The following is a 17,776-nucleotide window of genomic DNA, read 5'->3' as shown; positions in this document are numbered from 1 at the left end:
TTGTTTAACATGATATTTAACTTACAGATGTATAAAATGGAGATGTTGATTAACATTTATACCTCATAGTTATCCTTAATTATTAAGGGTAATTGAGAAAAGAATCTATATATCAAAATTACAGATAAAACATTTCTTTTTTTTTTAAAGACTTATTTACTTATGCATACAAGAACTGGGGTATAGGCCAGAGGTGCGAGGGGGCAAGAGGATTCACCAGAGACAGACTGGGGAACAGAATAGACAGATGGATGGAAATACACTGCTGAGGGGAGCAGCAGGCGAGGTAGAAGAGGTCTGCTGCGCTATGTGGGTTGCACCCACTAGGAATTGAACTTGTGCTGCAGTGGCTGAAGCTGGCTTCATAGGTTGCGCCTTAACTCAAGCACTACGAGGGAGGCCTGTGGATAAAATATTTCTTAATAAAAATAGTTTCCAGAGCATTTCAAGTTAGTGTTGAGAAGAACCTTTCAAGATTGTGGTCTACCTTTTTTTCCCTCTTGATAATAATACATGAATGTTTCTTCTCTGTAGGTACTTATCTCATAGCCTGAGACCATGGACCATGGAAATTATTCCAGGGTGACTCAGTTTGTGTTGGTGGGACTCTCCACTTCCTGGGAGCTCCAGTACTTCTTCTTTGTGTTGTTTAACTTCTTATACATCACCATTGTGCTGGGCAACCTCCTCATTGTCCTCACGGTGATTTCTGAACCTGCCCTGCACACACCCATGTACATCATGCTCAGTAACCTTTCAGTTCTTGATGTGTTTCTTGCCACATTTGCAACCCCTAAGATGATTCATGACTTCCTTCATGAACCCAAGACCATCTCATTTGAGGGCTGCATGACCCAGATATTTTTGCTCCACGTCTTTGCTGGTGGTGAGATGGTGCTCCTTGTAGCCATGGCCTATGACAGGTATGTAGCCATATGCAAACCCCTCCATTATACAACCATCATGAACTTGTGCAAGTGTACAGGCATGGTGGTAGGCTCATGGGTCATTGGGGTCATACATTCCTTGAGTCAATTAGCTTTCACTGTAAACTTGCCCTTCTGTGGCCCAAACATCGTGGATAATTACTACTGTGACCTTACTTTGGTCATCAAACTTGCCTGCACGGACACATATGTCCCTGAAGTATTGATGCTTTTGGACAGTGGCCTCATGGGGGTCACTTCATTCTTGTTCTTACTGATCTCCTACACAGCCATCCTAGTGACAGTGCGGCGCCATTCCTCGGTGGGCATGGCCAAGGCCCGCAGTACCCTGACTGCCCACATCACTGTGGTGACCCTCTTTTTTGGGCCCTGTATCTTCATCTATGTCTGGCCTTTCAGCAACTTCCCAACTGATAAACTTCTTTCTGTGTTCTCTACGGTTTTCACACCTATATTGAACCCCATTATCTACACTTTGAGAAACAAAGAAGTGAAGTCAGCAGTGCATAAACTGAAGACCCGGTATGGAAGTTCCAGGGTGCTTTCGCAAAAGTCTCGCACAAGAGTGGACTTGTTGAATTGACAGGAAGGAACTTGAGGAAACACAGATTTACCTATTTCTTGGTGTCACCATTATTTCAAAAAACTACTAATTTCTTTAAACTGATAAATGAAATACATGTGTTTTGTTAAATATTTAAGAAAGGAGTCTCACATTATGATGCATTTTTTGACTATACTTAAACTTGTAGTTTATGCCTTGCAGTTCACTTGGCTATATTTGCTGTCTAAAACCAATTATAAGTTGTTTAACAAACTATTTTATGCAATTTAAATTTCATGAAATTAATTTCATGAAGTTTAAGTGCATACTTATTATGATAAACAAAATATTATGCTTCTTTCATAATCTAAAACCATTTCAGTAATCTATGATTTAGTACCAGTACCAAAGACAATTCCACTGTAAGTATTCTTTTATTTTTTTCACATATTTCATATTGAAAAGTTTGTGCTATTCATCAAAAAAGACCCATATACTCATTTGGCATGCAAAAAATTATTTTACAAAAATTTAAGTCAATGGTTTTCAAATACATATTCATTTTTTCCCTCCTCATGTATAGAAGTTAAAGCCTTTAAGTTTCTTATCTTTTATTTTCTGAAAGTTTTTGTATAATTGATATTATTCCTTAAATGTTTTGGTAGAATTCATTAATGACATAATCTTGGACAGAGTTTCCATTTTGTTTTTTTAAGATTTATTTATTCATGCATACGAGAGCTGTGGTACAAGCCAGAGGTGTGGGGGGTGATAGGATTCACCAGAGACAGAGTGGGGAACAGAACAGGCAGACTGACCAAAGTAAACTGCTGAGGGGAGAGGCAGGCAAGTCAGGAGAGGTCTGTTGTGCCATGTGGGTTTCTCCCTGGCCCGGGATTGAACTCGTGCTGCAGTGGCTGTGAACAGCTTCAGAGATTGTGTGTTAACCCCCTGCGCCACCAGGGGGGCCCGAGTTTCCAGTTTTAAAGATTTTTTAAATACAAATTCAATTTCTTTCTTAGATTACGGACTATTCAAGTACCTATCAGTAGTTGTCCTTGAGTGAATTTAGGACTTTGTGTCTTTCTAGGAACAGAAATGTCCTTTAAGTTGTAGTTTATTGGCATAAAGGTATTTACTATGTTCACTTATTATCTCCTTTATTTCATTGGGTCATTTGCTCTTGTCATTGACAATTAGTTCCTTCTTTTATTGTTGTTGAGAGAGGTAAAGATTTATCATATTGTTGACATAGTTCAAAGACTCAGCTTTTGGCTTGATTAATGCTTTTATCTTTATAATTTTTTTTTGCTTTGAATTTAGTTTGCTATTTTCTCTCCAGTTTTTTTTTTTTAAATTTTAATGTAGTTTTAGAAATGCAGTTGTTTAAATTTGGTATGTCATCAATTTGATATATGAATCTTTTATTACTATATGAGTCATTTTGTTTATATATTGATATCCTCCTACCTGGAAACAAAATAAATTTCATGTAATACTCCTCAAGCTTCATGTGTTCAAATTTTTTCTTTGTATTGACTTCAGTTTATTTGGAATTTATAGGCTTCCATATTTTTTTCCCTCCAAATTCTTTAAAGTTTTTAAATACTTCATTTGGACTTCTGTTAATCATATGTTGAGTGCTCTTTCTTTTCATTGATTTGTGAGAGCTCATTTTATGTTAAAATCTTACATATTCTAGACTTCTGGGTTATTTAATGTGTTTAACTAGTTGATCAGTCTACCCTTATGCTAATTCTACACTGTTTTAATTATAGTCATCACGTTCTTGACATGTGATAGGATTACTTGCTATAATTATTGTATTTTGTCTTTGTAAATTGATCTATGTGTCTATATGAAATTTAAAAAATTGTCAATATACCTTGCTAAACTTAGTATGGCTCTGTTTGGATTACCTGAAATGATTTCTGAATTTTGACTTAATATAATACTCAGTTTCTCTACCCTGAAATACAGGAATTATCTATTTATTAAGGTCTTTTTTTCTTTACATAAAAATATTTAATCTCTGCAGATTTGTTTTTACAATATGCTTTCTTTTGTCCAATTACTCATGCATTCAATTATGAGAAATAAACTGAAAGGAATGAGTGTTTAACAATAATGCAAAACCCTTAGTTATTCTTTATTTCATTTGACATTTATTAATTTTCAAATATATTCAGTGGATCTGTTACTGAATGCAAAGGGGTCAGCAAATAGAGCAGCAAGTAGAGCAAGCCCAAGTTTGACAAGAAAGGACCATTTAGTACTTGCAACAAGTAATAGAGGCAGGGAGATAGGTCCCCAAAGACTACTGAACAGGGGATTTATATAAAGTAATTAAATTAATAGTCACAAAAAGACAAGTTGAAAAACTAACCCTTGATAGGTGACTACAGAACTTAGACACCAAGGTGGCAGAGGCGGGTGGAATGAACAGGGAGGGAGGAATAATGGGCTGTGGTGGTAGACTGTGGGTGAGTTGGTGGTGGATGCCCTATGGTTGTAATACCTGATGGGGCTACCCCAATGTTACCTCATTAAGAGTAAATTAATTAAAAACAAGTTTTAAAGGGGAAAAGCAAAAGAACAAAGAAGTCTGGGGTAACTGGATGCTGGAGTACTGGGTGGCCCTGTGGCATCTGTAATAGGCATGGAGGTCACAGGTTGCATGTTAAGAGAATGTTCACTTAGCTCCTTCCTGGGCAGAGATTGAGTAACTAGTGAGGTTTTTGACTACATTAGGTCACTCAATTTGGGTTATTCTCTGGGTCCTTCTTGGGTTAATGACTGCTCAAACTGGTTAGAGGAGGTTGGAACCTAGTTTCAAAACCTATCAAGAAACGTTCAGACATTGTTTAAAGTAAATCTAAGCTTTGTTTAGAATAAAACTATGATACAACTTCTTGAGACACTCCTCGTTTGTTTTTTGAGTGCCATGCTATTCTGGTTCCTTCATGTATTTTTAGAGATGCTGTCTGAACCTCTTAGCGGTTCCTTCTCGTTTCTCTGACCTCTTGGTGTTCGATAAATCCAGGGATTTAGACTCTTTACCATCTGCCTTACTGGTTTAGTGATCTCATTTAATAACAAGGCTTTATAAACTGTAGGGTAATGAGACACAAATATATATTTTTAATTGGTGATCTCCCTCAATGTCCACCATCACTTGGATATTTATCTCTGTATCACACTTAGCATGTCTGAAATTGAATTTCTGTTCACCTTTCAAACACCTGTTCATCTAGTTATGGAATCCTTTTCTTTTTAGTCAATGGTCCAAAAACCTTGGAATCACCTTCATACTTTTCCTTACACCTCTTGTTAAATCTGTCAGCAAAGCCTACTGAGTCAATTTGCAAAATATTCTCAGAATCTGGCACTTCTTACCACCTCTTCCACTTGACCTGAGTCATTTTCATCATTTGCTTGGATTATTGCTATAACCTCCCAGTAAGTTTCCCTGCTTCCACTCTTACCCTTTAGTCCATTCTAATAGGAAAGTGAAAGTATTCTTAATAAAATATATTATGTCACTTCTCTGCCTCAAATCTTCCAAAGCTTTATCCTTCACATGCACACTGAAATTAAAGTTGTTGCAGTGATCGGTAAATCCCCAAACTTCTGCCAATTGTTACCTCTCTGATATTAACTTGAGTATTTCTGTTCCTTGTTCATACTGCTTAGGTCAAGTGTTTGGTTCCAGAAAATTGCAGTTGACTACACCAGGCTCTTGGCATTTGTTATCTCCTGTACCTGGAAGAAATTTTCTTCCCTTTCATATTCTGACTTTTTACCTATTTCAAGTCTTTTCTTAAAGTAATCATAGTAAAGACTTCTTTGACAACTATATCTAAAACTTCAATATGTTCAAGAATATTTATTACTCTTTTCTTCTTTATATTTTCTTCCCTAGCACTCATTCCCATCTAATCTTTAACCTGTACTTACTTATTTTGTTTATTGACTGCTTCTCCCCAACTACTGAATAAAAACTTCACAAAAGCAGGAATTTTCTTTGTTTCATTCACTGCTGTATCCACTAAGCTTGGAATAATGCCTGGCACATGGTAGACATACAAAAATTGTTGAATAAATAAGGTTTATTGGTATTTAAAGCCAAAAAACTACTCTGCATTAATATAGTGGAAATAAAAGTCACTACTTCCACATTTAGTTCCCAAATCCTTGGGAAAGTTCTAAGGCAAAAGACTCCGCATCCTGAGATATAAGCAGCTACTAAGTTCCTGAGAAGGCTAAGAAATATTTCTCCCATGGGCACACCCTTTTACTGTTAGTGTCACTGGCTGAACAAGTCTATCCACCATGCAGGAAAAAGTGGAATTTCAGTCAAGAGTCATAGTTTTTAGCCTCAAATCTGTTTCATAGTTCAACTTCCTTAAACTCCATTTCCTCATGTGCGGAAGGAAACCTAACTATATAATTTTTTCTCAACCCAAATAAGTACAAGCATTGAAACACGTTTTTTGTTAAAATAGCAATTATAGGAAATACTATGTACATAGAAAAATGTAAATCTGGTCTGATAAAAACAGAATAGAGAAGGTAAGATCTGGAGTGTCAACTACTTTAAGGTTATGTGGGAGACCTTCACAACACCTCAAGGGTTTTGTGAATCAAAATTTGAAATGACCTCAACTAGAAAATTCTTCTTTTTTTAAATTTTTGCATAGGAGATCCGGGGTTTTGCCAGAGGTTTGGGAGGGTGTGGGAGGTGAGAGGATTCAATAGAGACAGTGGGGAGCAGAACAGGGAGATTTACTGAAATACATAGCTAAGGGGGTCAGCCGGCAAGACAGGAGCGGTCTGCTGTGTTATATGTGGGCTAGCTACGTGGCCGGGGTCACAGAGGTGATAGTGCTGAGACTTAACCCCCTAGGCTACCTGGGAGGACCCTAGAAAATTCTTCTGGCTCTTTATTCATGTAAAAATAAACCTCTTTATTTTCTGATGTTTTTCCTTGTCATTATTATTTTTCTTCCGCTCTCTTGGTCCTTGCCAGCTCTCACTTGACTAAGTCTGAATATCCCAAAACTGACCTGTTTATTCTCTTTATCATTCTGTCTACACCCATCACAATATCAGCAGGCATGTGAGGGATTTCTTAGCAGCCTCCACTTATAACCGCTCTCTTCTAGTCTTTTACCTCTAGTCAATTCCACACTCACTGTCAGATGCTTGTTGCTAAAGCAGCTTCCCCTGTACTGAAATCTTTTATTCCATTTTCTGATATATTCATCCTAGAATCTTGAGGCATGTATTTAAGATCCCTTTAAACATGGTCTAGTAAAACCCTCTGACTTGTGCTATACTCTAACCAAACTGGAGCATTTGTTTAGGGATCACTTCTAATTTTCTTCACCCCTGCCTTTATTTTAGACTCTATGGCTGTGTTATTTTCCTTCTCTCATTATCTCTGACTTTCAAAACCCTAAGTCTTATTTAAGGTTGTTCACCAACAAGGTATAACACATTTTGTTGCGTTGTTCTCCTACACCCTCCTTTTCTGCATACTTTTCCCTTTCCTGATCATTTAAAAAAAAAATCTCTTCCAATATTGAACACCTAGTAATTTTGTTTGCATTTCTAATATGTATGCTCTTATATTTGCATATTATGTTACATTATTGTTTTCTTTAGTTGCCCTTGAAAATTGCGAGCTATTTACAGATAAACATTTCATCTTGCTCATTTTTGAATTTTTACTCTGTGGTTTTGCATGTAGAAGACAGTCAAATTTACAAATATCTGAAGTAAATTAACTGGGGAATGCAGAAAAAATAGACATTATGTTTTGCCTAAGTGATTTATAATTGAAATACTATATTTTGCCAAGTTTATCACTGTAGTAATTAGAGTATGGCTTGAAACAATATGTATTACACAAAGAATGTTAATGATTAGGACTGAATTGAACCTGCAGACTAATGTAATACACTTTATGAGGGTCCAATGATAATTCTAGAAAACACTCAGAAATCTTACCTGTGCATAACTTTTAAGAAAAAAAAGAATTCTATGTTAGTTATAATAGGGCATTACAATAACTAATGGATAGACTTAGAACATGTGTTCTAGAAGTGTGAGTCCCTAGACAGAAATAATATTTGCTAGTCTATATTATAGGAGGTCTTGTTAGCAGTGGCCCCATTGGGACAATATTACATCAATGAGAAATACATATTCACCTTTACCTCCTTTTAAATAAAGTGGCAAAAGTACAAGAAGTATTGCAAACTGTAGAAGAGTATATTCCTCACAGCATCTTGGTATAACCTCAAGTTATTCATGTAGAACTTCTGAAGTAAAAAAAAAACGGGATAATTTCCAACTCCCATGTGTCAACACTGCAACTGAGTAATGACTCATGTAAGTTTTAATACTTCTGCCACTTCAAATAGTTCTCTGTAGATTAACTATTTTAATATCATTTTTCTTTTATTACTTTAATTTCCACAAATGAGATTGAATTTGTCTCTCCTTGTTTGAACTCTCAATGTCCTGAGATGAGTTCATTTTCTGTATGTTAGTGAACTTCAGGCGCTTTTCTGCAGACTCATCCACTATTGTCTCAAAGCTTATTCCTACAGTTATATTGTACATAATGTGGTGCCACAGTGGATAGCCAATATATTTCCTCAAATTCATATAGGCATCTTGTAATGATCTCCAAGCAAATAATTATGCCAACATTCTATTTTAAAATGCTTGGCATATAGTTTCTACAATAAAAAGTTCAGTTTTGTCTCTTGTTTGCTTGTTTCAAGTATGGGCAAAAGACATAGACAAGCAGTATTGGAGCAAAAAGTACACATTTCCAATTCATGAATAAGTGGCCATAATTTAATGATTGTGAAATGAATTGAAGCATCAAGAAGATGCAATTTCATGTAAATAAGTAAATAAGCAAGTAAGTGAAGATAAAAACTGTAATGCACCTTTTGTCATGAAAAGGTGAGGCAAAAAATGGGCATTCTCATGCATCATTTTAGTGAGGTAAGTTTTGCTTTGATTATTTAAAATTTCTGAAATATGTAATTATAATAGTGTATTCTAAATAATTATTTAAACCATAAAATTTTAGCTCAATAAAAGCAAGATTATTAAATGCTAATAATAGAGAAAATTGAAAACATCCATTAAATAAAATACTACAATATATAAAGTTGGTATGCAGTTACTGTTTTGGCATGAAGATTAGTATATATTGTTGAGTAGTACATTAGAAAATAATATATATGTATAAACACTGATGTATACACATATGTGTATACAACAATAAACAGCTTTTATTCTTAAATATTTTATCATATTGCTCTTTTGAATTTTTAATCTCATATAATTTAATTAACTTTTATTGAGGCAACATTGGTGTGCAATGTTGTTTGTGTTTTAGAGGTACAGGATCTCTCCCTTTAGATGTACAATAACATTAACACCAACCACCAAAATACCCAGAGTCCATTGTGCCACCTCCCACTTTGTCCTTTCCTCTCCCCTCTTGTAGCTCAGTTCTACAATCTTATTTTTAGGGTTTGAATTTATTTGACCCTTTTTTTGTTTCTCTATAGTCTACATGTGTGACACCATCCTGTATTTGTCCTTCTTCTAAATTATTTCACTTAACATAATCCTCTCCAGTTCCATTCATGTTGTTGCAAATGGCAATATTTTTTTTTTTAGCTGAGTAGTTGTCCACAATGTATGTATACCACGATGCACATACAACATGATGTGTACATACACACACACACATACGCACAATGTATATATCTTGATCCACTCATCTGCTTCTGGGCACTTAAGTTGTTTCTATTGCTTGGTTATTGTAAATAGTGCTACCATGAACACAGGAGATCATATAGCAGTAACACGAGATTACCACACAGGTGATTTAGGACCCATATCTTAGTTTTACTTTAATTCCAGGTAAAGAAGCAGGCTTGAACACTTAATACTACTTTATCTGACTTCATTAATTGTCTAGAGAAAGGGACATGATGACCCTAAAGGGAAGAAGTTTAAGGGGAGAAAGCCACTGAATTGGTGAATAAAGTAGAGATAGAGAAACTAAAGACAGATTTTCCATCTTAATATGCTCAAGATGTGGGAAAGCATCTTTGTACACTGCAAAGGCTCTTATCTTACAGAAATGGAGTACTATGTGCAATTAGATAACTATGTATACCTATCCAAGACAGGCTTTTTGGAAATACTACCCCAGGAAAAGAACCACCTATTATTCTTGGTAATAGAATCCAAAGTAGGACACGCATACCCAAGGAGGTAAGCTGCTTGAATGTGAGAAAAATATGCTTGTGTGTGTGTGTTCTTTACATTTATGAAATATAACTTCTTGATTGTCAAGTGTATTTTCTATTGCATGTAATATGTTAGAGTAGCAGTAGATGTATGTAATTCACAGGTAAATTAATATACAATTAATGTATAATATATATACAGAAAGTCATAATCTTTCTGCTGTTAGAGGAATATGATGAAAACAATTTGGACACCACTTTTCTAAAGGTAAGGTTTCTTATGTTGCTAAAGTCAGGTATTCTTTATTATGCATCTTGTTTAGTTTCTTCACAACTGTCTACAATAAATAAATCTTCATACTGACTTTAAACTTTAGAATTCTTCAAAAACTGTAAAATAGTCAGAAAATGAGTGCTTCTTAAGAGGTAAGAATTTTTTTGGAGTTTTCTCCAAAATATACAAGGATAATTAGCCTATCAAATAAAAGCAGTTCTTTTTTATTTTTTTTAATTAATAATAAATTTTATTTTTATATTCCCCATACAATTGCAGCCCCCCCATTCTGACCCCAATCCCTCCCCTCCTGCCCCCGCCCCCCTAAAAGTGTCTCTGGTTCATAGTTTTTTGTTGATTTTGATTTTCACTTTCTTATAGTTATTCATTTTCCTGGTCCCTTATTTAAGTTTTCTAGATTCCTGCTATGAGTGAGACCATCGGTATTTTTCTTTTTTTTTGGCTTATTTCGCTGAGCATGATCCCTTCCAGCGCCATCCATGTTGCTGCAAATTGCATGTGTTTATCTTTTTTGAATGCTGAGTAATATTCCATGGTATATATGTACCACATCTTCTTGATCCAGTCATCTACTTTTGGGCATCTGGGCTGTTTCCAAAGCTTAGCTATTGTAAATAGTGCTGCTATAAACAGGGGTGCAGGTGCTCTTTGGAATTGATGTTTCTGTGTCCTTTGGGTAAATACCTAGGAGTGGAATTGCTGGATCATATGGAAACTCTATGTTTAGTAGGTCAAGAAATCTCCACACAGCTCTCCATAGTGGTTGGACCAGTTTGCACTCCCACCAACAGTGCAGAAGAGTTCCTTTTTCTCCACACCCTAGCCAGCATTTGTTGCTGCTAGTTTTTTTAATATGTGCCATTCTCACTGGTGTAAGATGGTATCTCATGGTAGTTTTGATTTACATTTCCCTGATTACAAGTGATGTTGAACCTTTTTTCATATGCCTGTTGGCCATTTGCATTTCCTCTTCAGAGAAGTTTCTTTTTAGCTCTTCTGCCCATTTTTTGACTGGATTATTTTCTTTGTTTTTGTTGAGTCTCATCAGCTCTTTGCAGATTTTTGTGATCAGTCCTTTATCATTAGTGTTGTGTACAAAAATGTTCTCCCAGTCGGTGGGGTTTCTCTTTGTTTTTGTTATTGTCTCTTTTGCTGTGCAGAAGCTCTTTAATTTGATGTAGTCCCAGCTGTTTATCTTTGCCTTCACTATCACTGAAAGGCAGTTCTTTTTTAGCTGATCTACAACAAAAATTATAATTTTATATATTTGTATCAACAAATATTGTTGAACACTCTCTATGAACACTGTATTGTGAAAAAAATCAAAGAATAGAATATGAATTCTTTCTTCAGATTCATAAAGTGTCTCATAAATTGACATTATGTGCAAATATGGTGTCCTTTTTATATTTTGATTGATGATCACATAGTAAATTCACATAAATTCAGAGTCACTGGGTGAAGAAGACTTATCATACATTTATAAAAAGTCTAAATTAGGAACTAACTTCAATGTGATAAATATTTACATGCTTAAATGTAGATACCAAAAAAGTACATGTCTTAAGTAGGATGGATGTACAATTTGATATTTTATGTGTATGTTAATTTATACATTCAAATATTTCTATCATAAGTGGAACAAAGACATAGTAGCTAACATCTACTGAATACTATGGACCAGGTTCTATTCTAAGTATTTCATCTGATCTTACTCTTTTAATCCTAACAAAAATTCTGTGAGCCATGTCCTATTATTTCCCCCAATATGCAGATGCAAAAACTGAAACACTGGTCATATTAACTCAGAGTTAAGAGATAGCATTTGAAACCTGCCAGCATGTTTCGATGGTTTAACTTTTGTTTTTATCATGAATTTATAAATTGTGGAGGTGAATGTAAACTTGTTTCTTTAGGACATAAACTTGTTTCCTTCCATCACACTGAGATGCAGGAATGAAAGTCAAGGTTATACAGTCATTACAAACTAAGTGACTTGGTGTAATACATGCATTTTGTGCGCCGATGAGCAACTAACATACATGACTCTATTGAGTGGAATTTCATACCAGGCTTGACTTTGCTCATTGATTCTCACAGCCTGATGATGTAATTTCCATTTCCCTTTACAGCAATATTTCTGGCCTAATGTCAGAAACTTGAAATCATGGACCGAGGCAACACATCACGAGTGACTGAATTTGTTTTGCACAGTCTTTCGGGTCCTCGAGAGCTACAGCTTTTCTATTTTGTCTTTTTTACGATTTTCTATATGTCCATTGTGCTGGGGAACCTCCTCATTGTGCTCACAGTCATCTTTGAACCTGCATTACACACGCCCATGTACTTCCTACTCAGTAACCTCTCCTTCATTGATGTTTGTTTATCCACATTTGCCACTCCTAAAATGATTGTTGATTTCCTTATGGAACACAAGACCATCTCTTTTGAGGGATGCATGGCCCAGATATTCTTTCTGCATGTCTTTGCTGGTGGTGAAATGATGCTCCTTGTGGCCATGGCCTATGATAGATATGTAGCCATATGCCGACCCTTGCACTATGCAGCCATCATGAATGTGCGCAAGTGTGCAAGCCTGGTACTTGGCTCCTGGGTCATTGGAATTCTGCACTCAGTCAGCCAATTGGCATTCACAGTAAACCTTCCATTCTGTGGCCCTAATAAAGTGGATAGTTTTTTCTGCGACCTTCCCCTGGTTATCAAGCTCGCCTGCACGGATACCTTCACTCTTGAGGTAATGATGCTTTCAGACAGTGGTCTAATGGCCATGAGCTCCTTTGTGCTCCTGCTGATTTCCTACACAGTCATCCTAGTCACTGTGCGACGGCAGTCCTCCGCGGGCATGGCCAAGGCCAGGGCCACGCTGACAGCCCACATCACTGTGGTGACCCTGTTCTTTGGACCTTGCATCTTCATTTATGCCTGGCCATTTAGTGACTTCCCAGCGGATAAAGTTCTCTCAATATTTTATACTGTATTCACCCCTCTGTTAAACCCCATGATCTACACCTTGAGAAATAAGGAGGTAATATCAGCGATGCAAAAACTAAGGAGTCGACAAGTGAGTTCCTGATGATCACCCACTTCTCCCTTGTAAAAAGTAATGCCCTATAATGAAACTTGTATAAACCTAATAGCATATTCGAAATGTATAAAGTGAAGAATTTATAAGGGAAGAAATTGGGAAATCCCACAACCATATCAGAAGTTTCAATAAAGTATCACACAGTAAAATTTGCTAATTTTATGGAATCAGATACAATAAGCTGGATCTAATGAACATGTGGGGAAAGCTGTTGCATAATTATCTTAGATATTTTACAGTTTAATTCCCATAAATGGGTATACTTCTGATTAAACAGTTAATCTGAGTTTTATGTACTAGAAAAACTATCAATAGTTTTTTTTGCCACTGCTAAAAACAGGCATTTCACAGAAGAAACATAAATGTATAATAAACTTTTGAGATGAATTAGATTTCCCTAATAGCCAGGGAAAGACCAATAATAACCATAATTGTATACCTTTGACAATGTACTTAGTTGATAAGCAGTAAACCACCAATTGTGCCGGTAGGGGAGTCAGTGATGAACAACTGGTGGGTGTGTGTTCAGAGGGAATCTAGATGCTGTCAAGGGCAGGGATCTTTCAGAGAGGATACCCAGGTTTCTGTTTGGAAAGGACTGTGTGGACAGGGTATCACTAAACTGTGACTGAAAGATCTCAGAGGCACTGTTTCTTGGGGTTATTTTATGTGCTTTGCATGATGAACAAAGTATTTTTCCTTTAAATATTTCTCCTTTGAAATGAAAATGTTGCTAACCTATATCAGAGTAAGGAACTGCAGGCATATTGCAGAAAGAAGAGGCTCTCACAAGTTGAAGCATGGTTTGGGGTCAACTGTATGTGTGTGAGGACTTCCAGGGGTACCTGCGCAGATATATTTAATATTTAATATATGAAATACTATTTAATAATATTTTAAATTAATAATAATGTACTAAATATAATATAATAATTATATATTGTAATGTTATGTAATATATTATAAATTATAATGTTATATAATATATAATATCATGATATATTTATTATATAAATATAATATTAAATTATAATAATGCGTTAAATTATATTAACAATGTATTATTTAATATTTAATAATATATTAAATTATATATTAATAACATATTATTCAATACTTAATGATTATTAAATTATATAATGTTTTCTATATAATTTATTTTATATTAAAATAATTTTTACAATATATTATTAAATAATATTTAATATATCTGGGGCAGGTGCCCCTGGATGTCCTCACACATATACAGTTGACCCCAAGCCATGCCTGAACTTGTGAGAGCCTCTTCTTTCTGCAATATATCTGCAGTTCCTTCCTCTGAGATAGCTTAGTAACATTCTCATTTCAACCAGAAATATTTAAAGGAAAAATACTTTGTTAATCATGCAAAGCATATAAAAGGGTACGATCAGCACTGAGAAGCAAATTGAAAACTGAAAATGAGTGCAAATGTATTAAACCATTTTGTTGGATAATTTGGATATACCTGGTGTGTTGAAGATTTGTATTGTTTACATCTTAGCAATTACTCTCCTAGATATACATTTCCTCAGACTATCTGCTAGAATCTCTAGCACATATTTATTCATAGATGTTTATTCTAATGCTGCTCACAGTATGAAGGGTTGGAAACAAACTTTTAGGTGTCTTTCATGAAAATTGGGCAAATGAGCAATTTATATAATGGAAAAAGTATTGCATTAAAATAAATGAACAAAAAGTATGTACATCGCTATTTCTTTTTTTTCAAAGGATGGGAAAATTTATTGCTGCCGGGGGGTTCTTCACGGACCCAAGGTGGAGGTCAGTGAAGCCGCTATGTGCATCACTATTAATAACTGTCCCAACCAAATTATTCAGTACAAAAAATAGCAAGTTGTAAAGGAATTAATATAAGTATGAAAACGCAGGTGCAAACTACACATTTTTTGTGGATATACCCCATTGTCATACAACTATATTGAAAATCATGAAAATGTTAAATACAAATGCAGGTTATAAGTTAATTCCAGAAAACTGGTTTTTGCTGGCTTTTTTTGGTTAATACTATTTAAAATTATATTTGGCAGCGTTCTTAATGTAGTGATTTATGACCCTATTTGCCATTCTGCATATTTTTCCTTTTGTATTTCCCCCACCACCATTTCTTATACTACCTTGACACTTTTTTCCTTGACATTCCTCTTAACCTCAGAAATAACACTTCATTTATAATTATTTTGCTTTCTTGAGTCATCCTAATATCTGTCTTTGCCCTTCTGATTTGGCTTAGTACACATAATTCCCTAAGCTCCTTCCATTTTCTGCATGTGGCAATATTTTGTCTTTCTTTATGACTGAATAGTATTCCATACTATAGATATACCACATCTTCTTGATCCAATCCTTTATCAGTGGGTAGTTTGTTCTATTAAATAAGATCTTACAACTATAATATTATGGGCAAGGAAAAAAAAATCTTTTTGCCCTCAATCCATCTGAGGTTTTTTGACAGGTCCCTGTAAATTATTTTATTAATTTAATTTAATTAATTAAATTAAATACAACTAACAAGACAGAATAACAAGAGAAAAACAAACAGAAATTTATTAACATGTACATTGCATGTACACATGGATGGGGGCACTCAGAAATATGTAATTCAAAGGGATGGTTAGGACTTGGGCTTATGTAGCATCTTAAATGAGTGATAAAACAATGGATTAGGATTTTGTGTTTCCAGGGCAGCAAATTATGCAAATGCAATTATTCAAGGAAACTAATGAAAGATAAAGATACTAGTCTTTTAAGCAGTTTATTGCATATATTCTTTTGTTGCCCTTGCTGGGCTGATAAGGATTTAGAATAGCCTTAGGTGATTAACTTTTTTTCTTCCTGGTACAGAGGGACCAGGAACATATTTACAAAATTTTGTTCTACTTTTAAGCAAATGGAGGGAGGGCAGAGGGTTTTGTTTTTTGTTTTTTTTTTTTTTGTATCTGCTACATTTCATGTTGTATTTCTAATAAAGGAAATATGGCAAACATTAACATTTATTAAGTTAAACCTTGTATGCAAAGATATTTATGTAATTGTTTTTATTTTTAGGGTACTTGAAGTATTAAAATCATTTTACACAAGGGTAAACTGATGCCTAGAGAGATGAATCATTTGTTCAGTAGTATTTTCTTAGTTGTTGGTAGAATTGAGAAAGATAACCCATGCCTTTTAAGCTATAATTAGTTACCTTTTCCTCTATACCACAATGTGCTCCAGTAGCAAGGACACTGCATGTCCTTCCATTCCTAAGTCAAAGCATTTCTCTTTTAGGAAAAAAGAATGAACTTCTCCACAACTTTTCCCTAGAGTGGTAGGCTCAACTGTGTAGAATTCACAACAGATAGTTTACTCCACATACTGTCCAAGGGTTGAATGACCCTCCCTTTTTCTCCTATGAGTCCAAAGGTCCTCATTGTAATCGTCAGCAATATGGGATGACATTTACTTTGTTCTAATGGGAATGTGTAGTGGAGGGTATTAATAATCCCCTTTGGAAGATGAACCTTGGCTAGCTATTCTAAATCTCTAAGTTTCAATTGGTCACATACATAAAACCGTGATATTACTCCAAGTTGACAAGAGGAAAAATGCATCTATAAATATCACTACATGGATGAGATTAATTCCACGATAGAAAAACTGAATAATTCAATTTACATCTGCTATGCATTGTATCAGGTAGGTAATATCTGACAAAGATATACATTAAAAATGATTATTTCCAGTTACATATTCAATTATTACATTGTACATTACAGAGGACCCATAAATGAAAGCAAGCCATATTAGAAGAGACAATGTTAAGTTGAAGATGTTTGTGTGTCTTAGAATGATTGGGAGGGCAAAGTATTCATAGGGAGATTATAAAAAACCTCTAATCATAGTTAGAAAATTCCATATGACACTTTCATCTACCACCTAAAGAAATTAAATAAACATAGGCCTTAAGGCTATATCTTTCTTTATAGATACAGTCCTATTTAGTAAAGCTATTTTTCAGAAATCATGGGACTATTAAAAACCATACTTAGGTTGTAAGTTTTTAACTGTAGTATCTTTGCATTAATGATCTATTTTACTTGCTTTCACTTTAAGCGGATCAGACAGGACTTACTTAATGCTAGAGAAGAGTGAAAATTTCTTCTGTATTAAGAATCTCATTATTTCTGTCACTTTTTAAAAACTTGGTCAACAAAATACCACTTTTTAAAAATTAGGTAAACAAAATAATTTTCTGTTGAAATTCAGAAGGATTATTGTATGTCCTTTTACTGGTTTTATTATTGGCACTAGTTTTAATTAATTTAGTATAATATTGTATTACCAATGAAATGAAACATTTTGTTCCATGTGAGATGAAGTTTATGAAATGTATGAGGTGATTCATAGTCACAAAATTTAAGGTCATTCACTGGAAATGCACAGAAAGTTTGGAAGGTAGAAATGCTGAGTAAATGACAGCTATAAGTTGAACTATATTTCAACTTGCACTGAAGTGTATTTATGGAGAATCTATTTGATGTACATCTTTATGCCAAATCCGTTGATGACACATAA

General features: G+C 34.8%; 2 protein-coding genes across 2 annotated transcripts; both read left to right on the top strand.

The window, feature by feature from the left end:
* Positions 1–558: 558 nt before the first annotated feature.
* Positions 559–1,530, top strand: LOC311175305 (olfactory receptor 4K15-like; the record flags this gene model as incomplete). Its single annotated transcript, XM_084240202.1, has 1 exon — positions 559–1,530. The coding sequence occupies one exon, from the start codon at positions 559–561 to the stop codon at positions 1,528–1,530; it is 972 nt and encodes a 323-aa protein (XP_084096328.1).
* A 10,711-nt stretch (positions 1,531–12,241) lies between these two features.
* On the top strand, positions 12,242–13,168 carry LOC311175565 (olfactory receptor 4K15-like; the record flags this gene model as incomplete). The annotated part of the gene is made up of 1 exon (XM_084240494.1): positions 12,242–13,168. The coding sequence occupies one exon, from the start codon at positions 12,242–12,244 to the stop codon at positions 13,166–13,168; it is 927 nt and encodes a 308-aa protein (XP_084096620.1).
* Positions 13,169–17,776: the final 4,608 nt, after the last annotated feature.

The sequence above is a fragment of the Talpa europaea genome (assembly GCF_964194135.1).
Source record: "Talpa europaea genome assembly, chromosome: 8".
NCBI classification, from domain to species: Eukaryota; Metazoa; Chordata; class Mammalia; order Eulipotyphla; family Talpidae; genus Talpa; species Talpa europaea.
The sequence above is the reverse complement of the archived record's forward strand: the minus strand, read 5'-3'. Positions and strand labels throughout refer to the sequence as shown.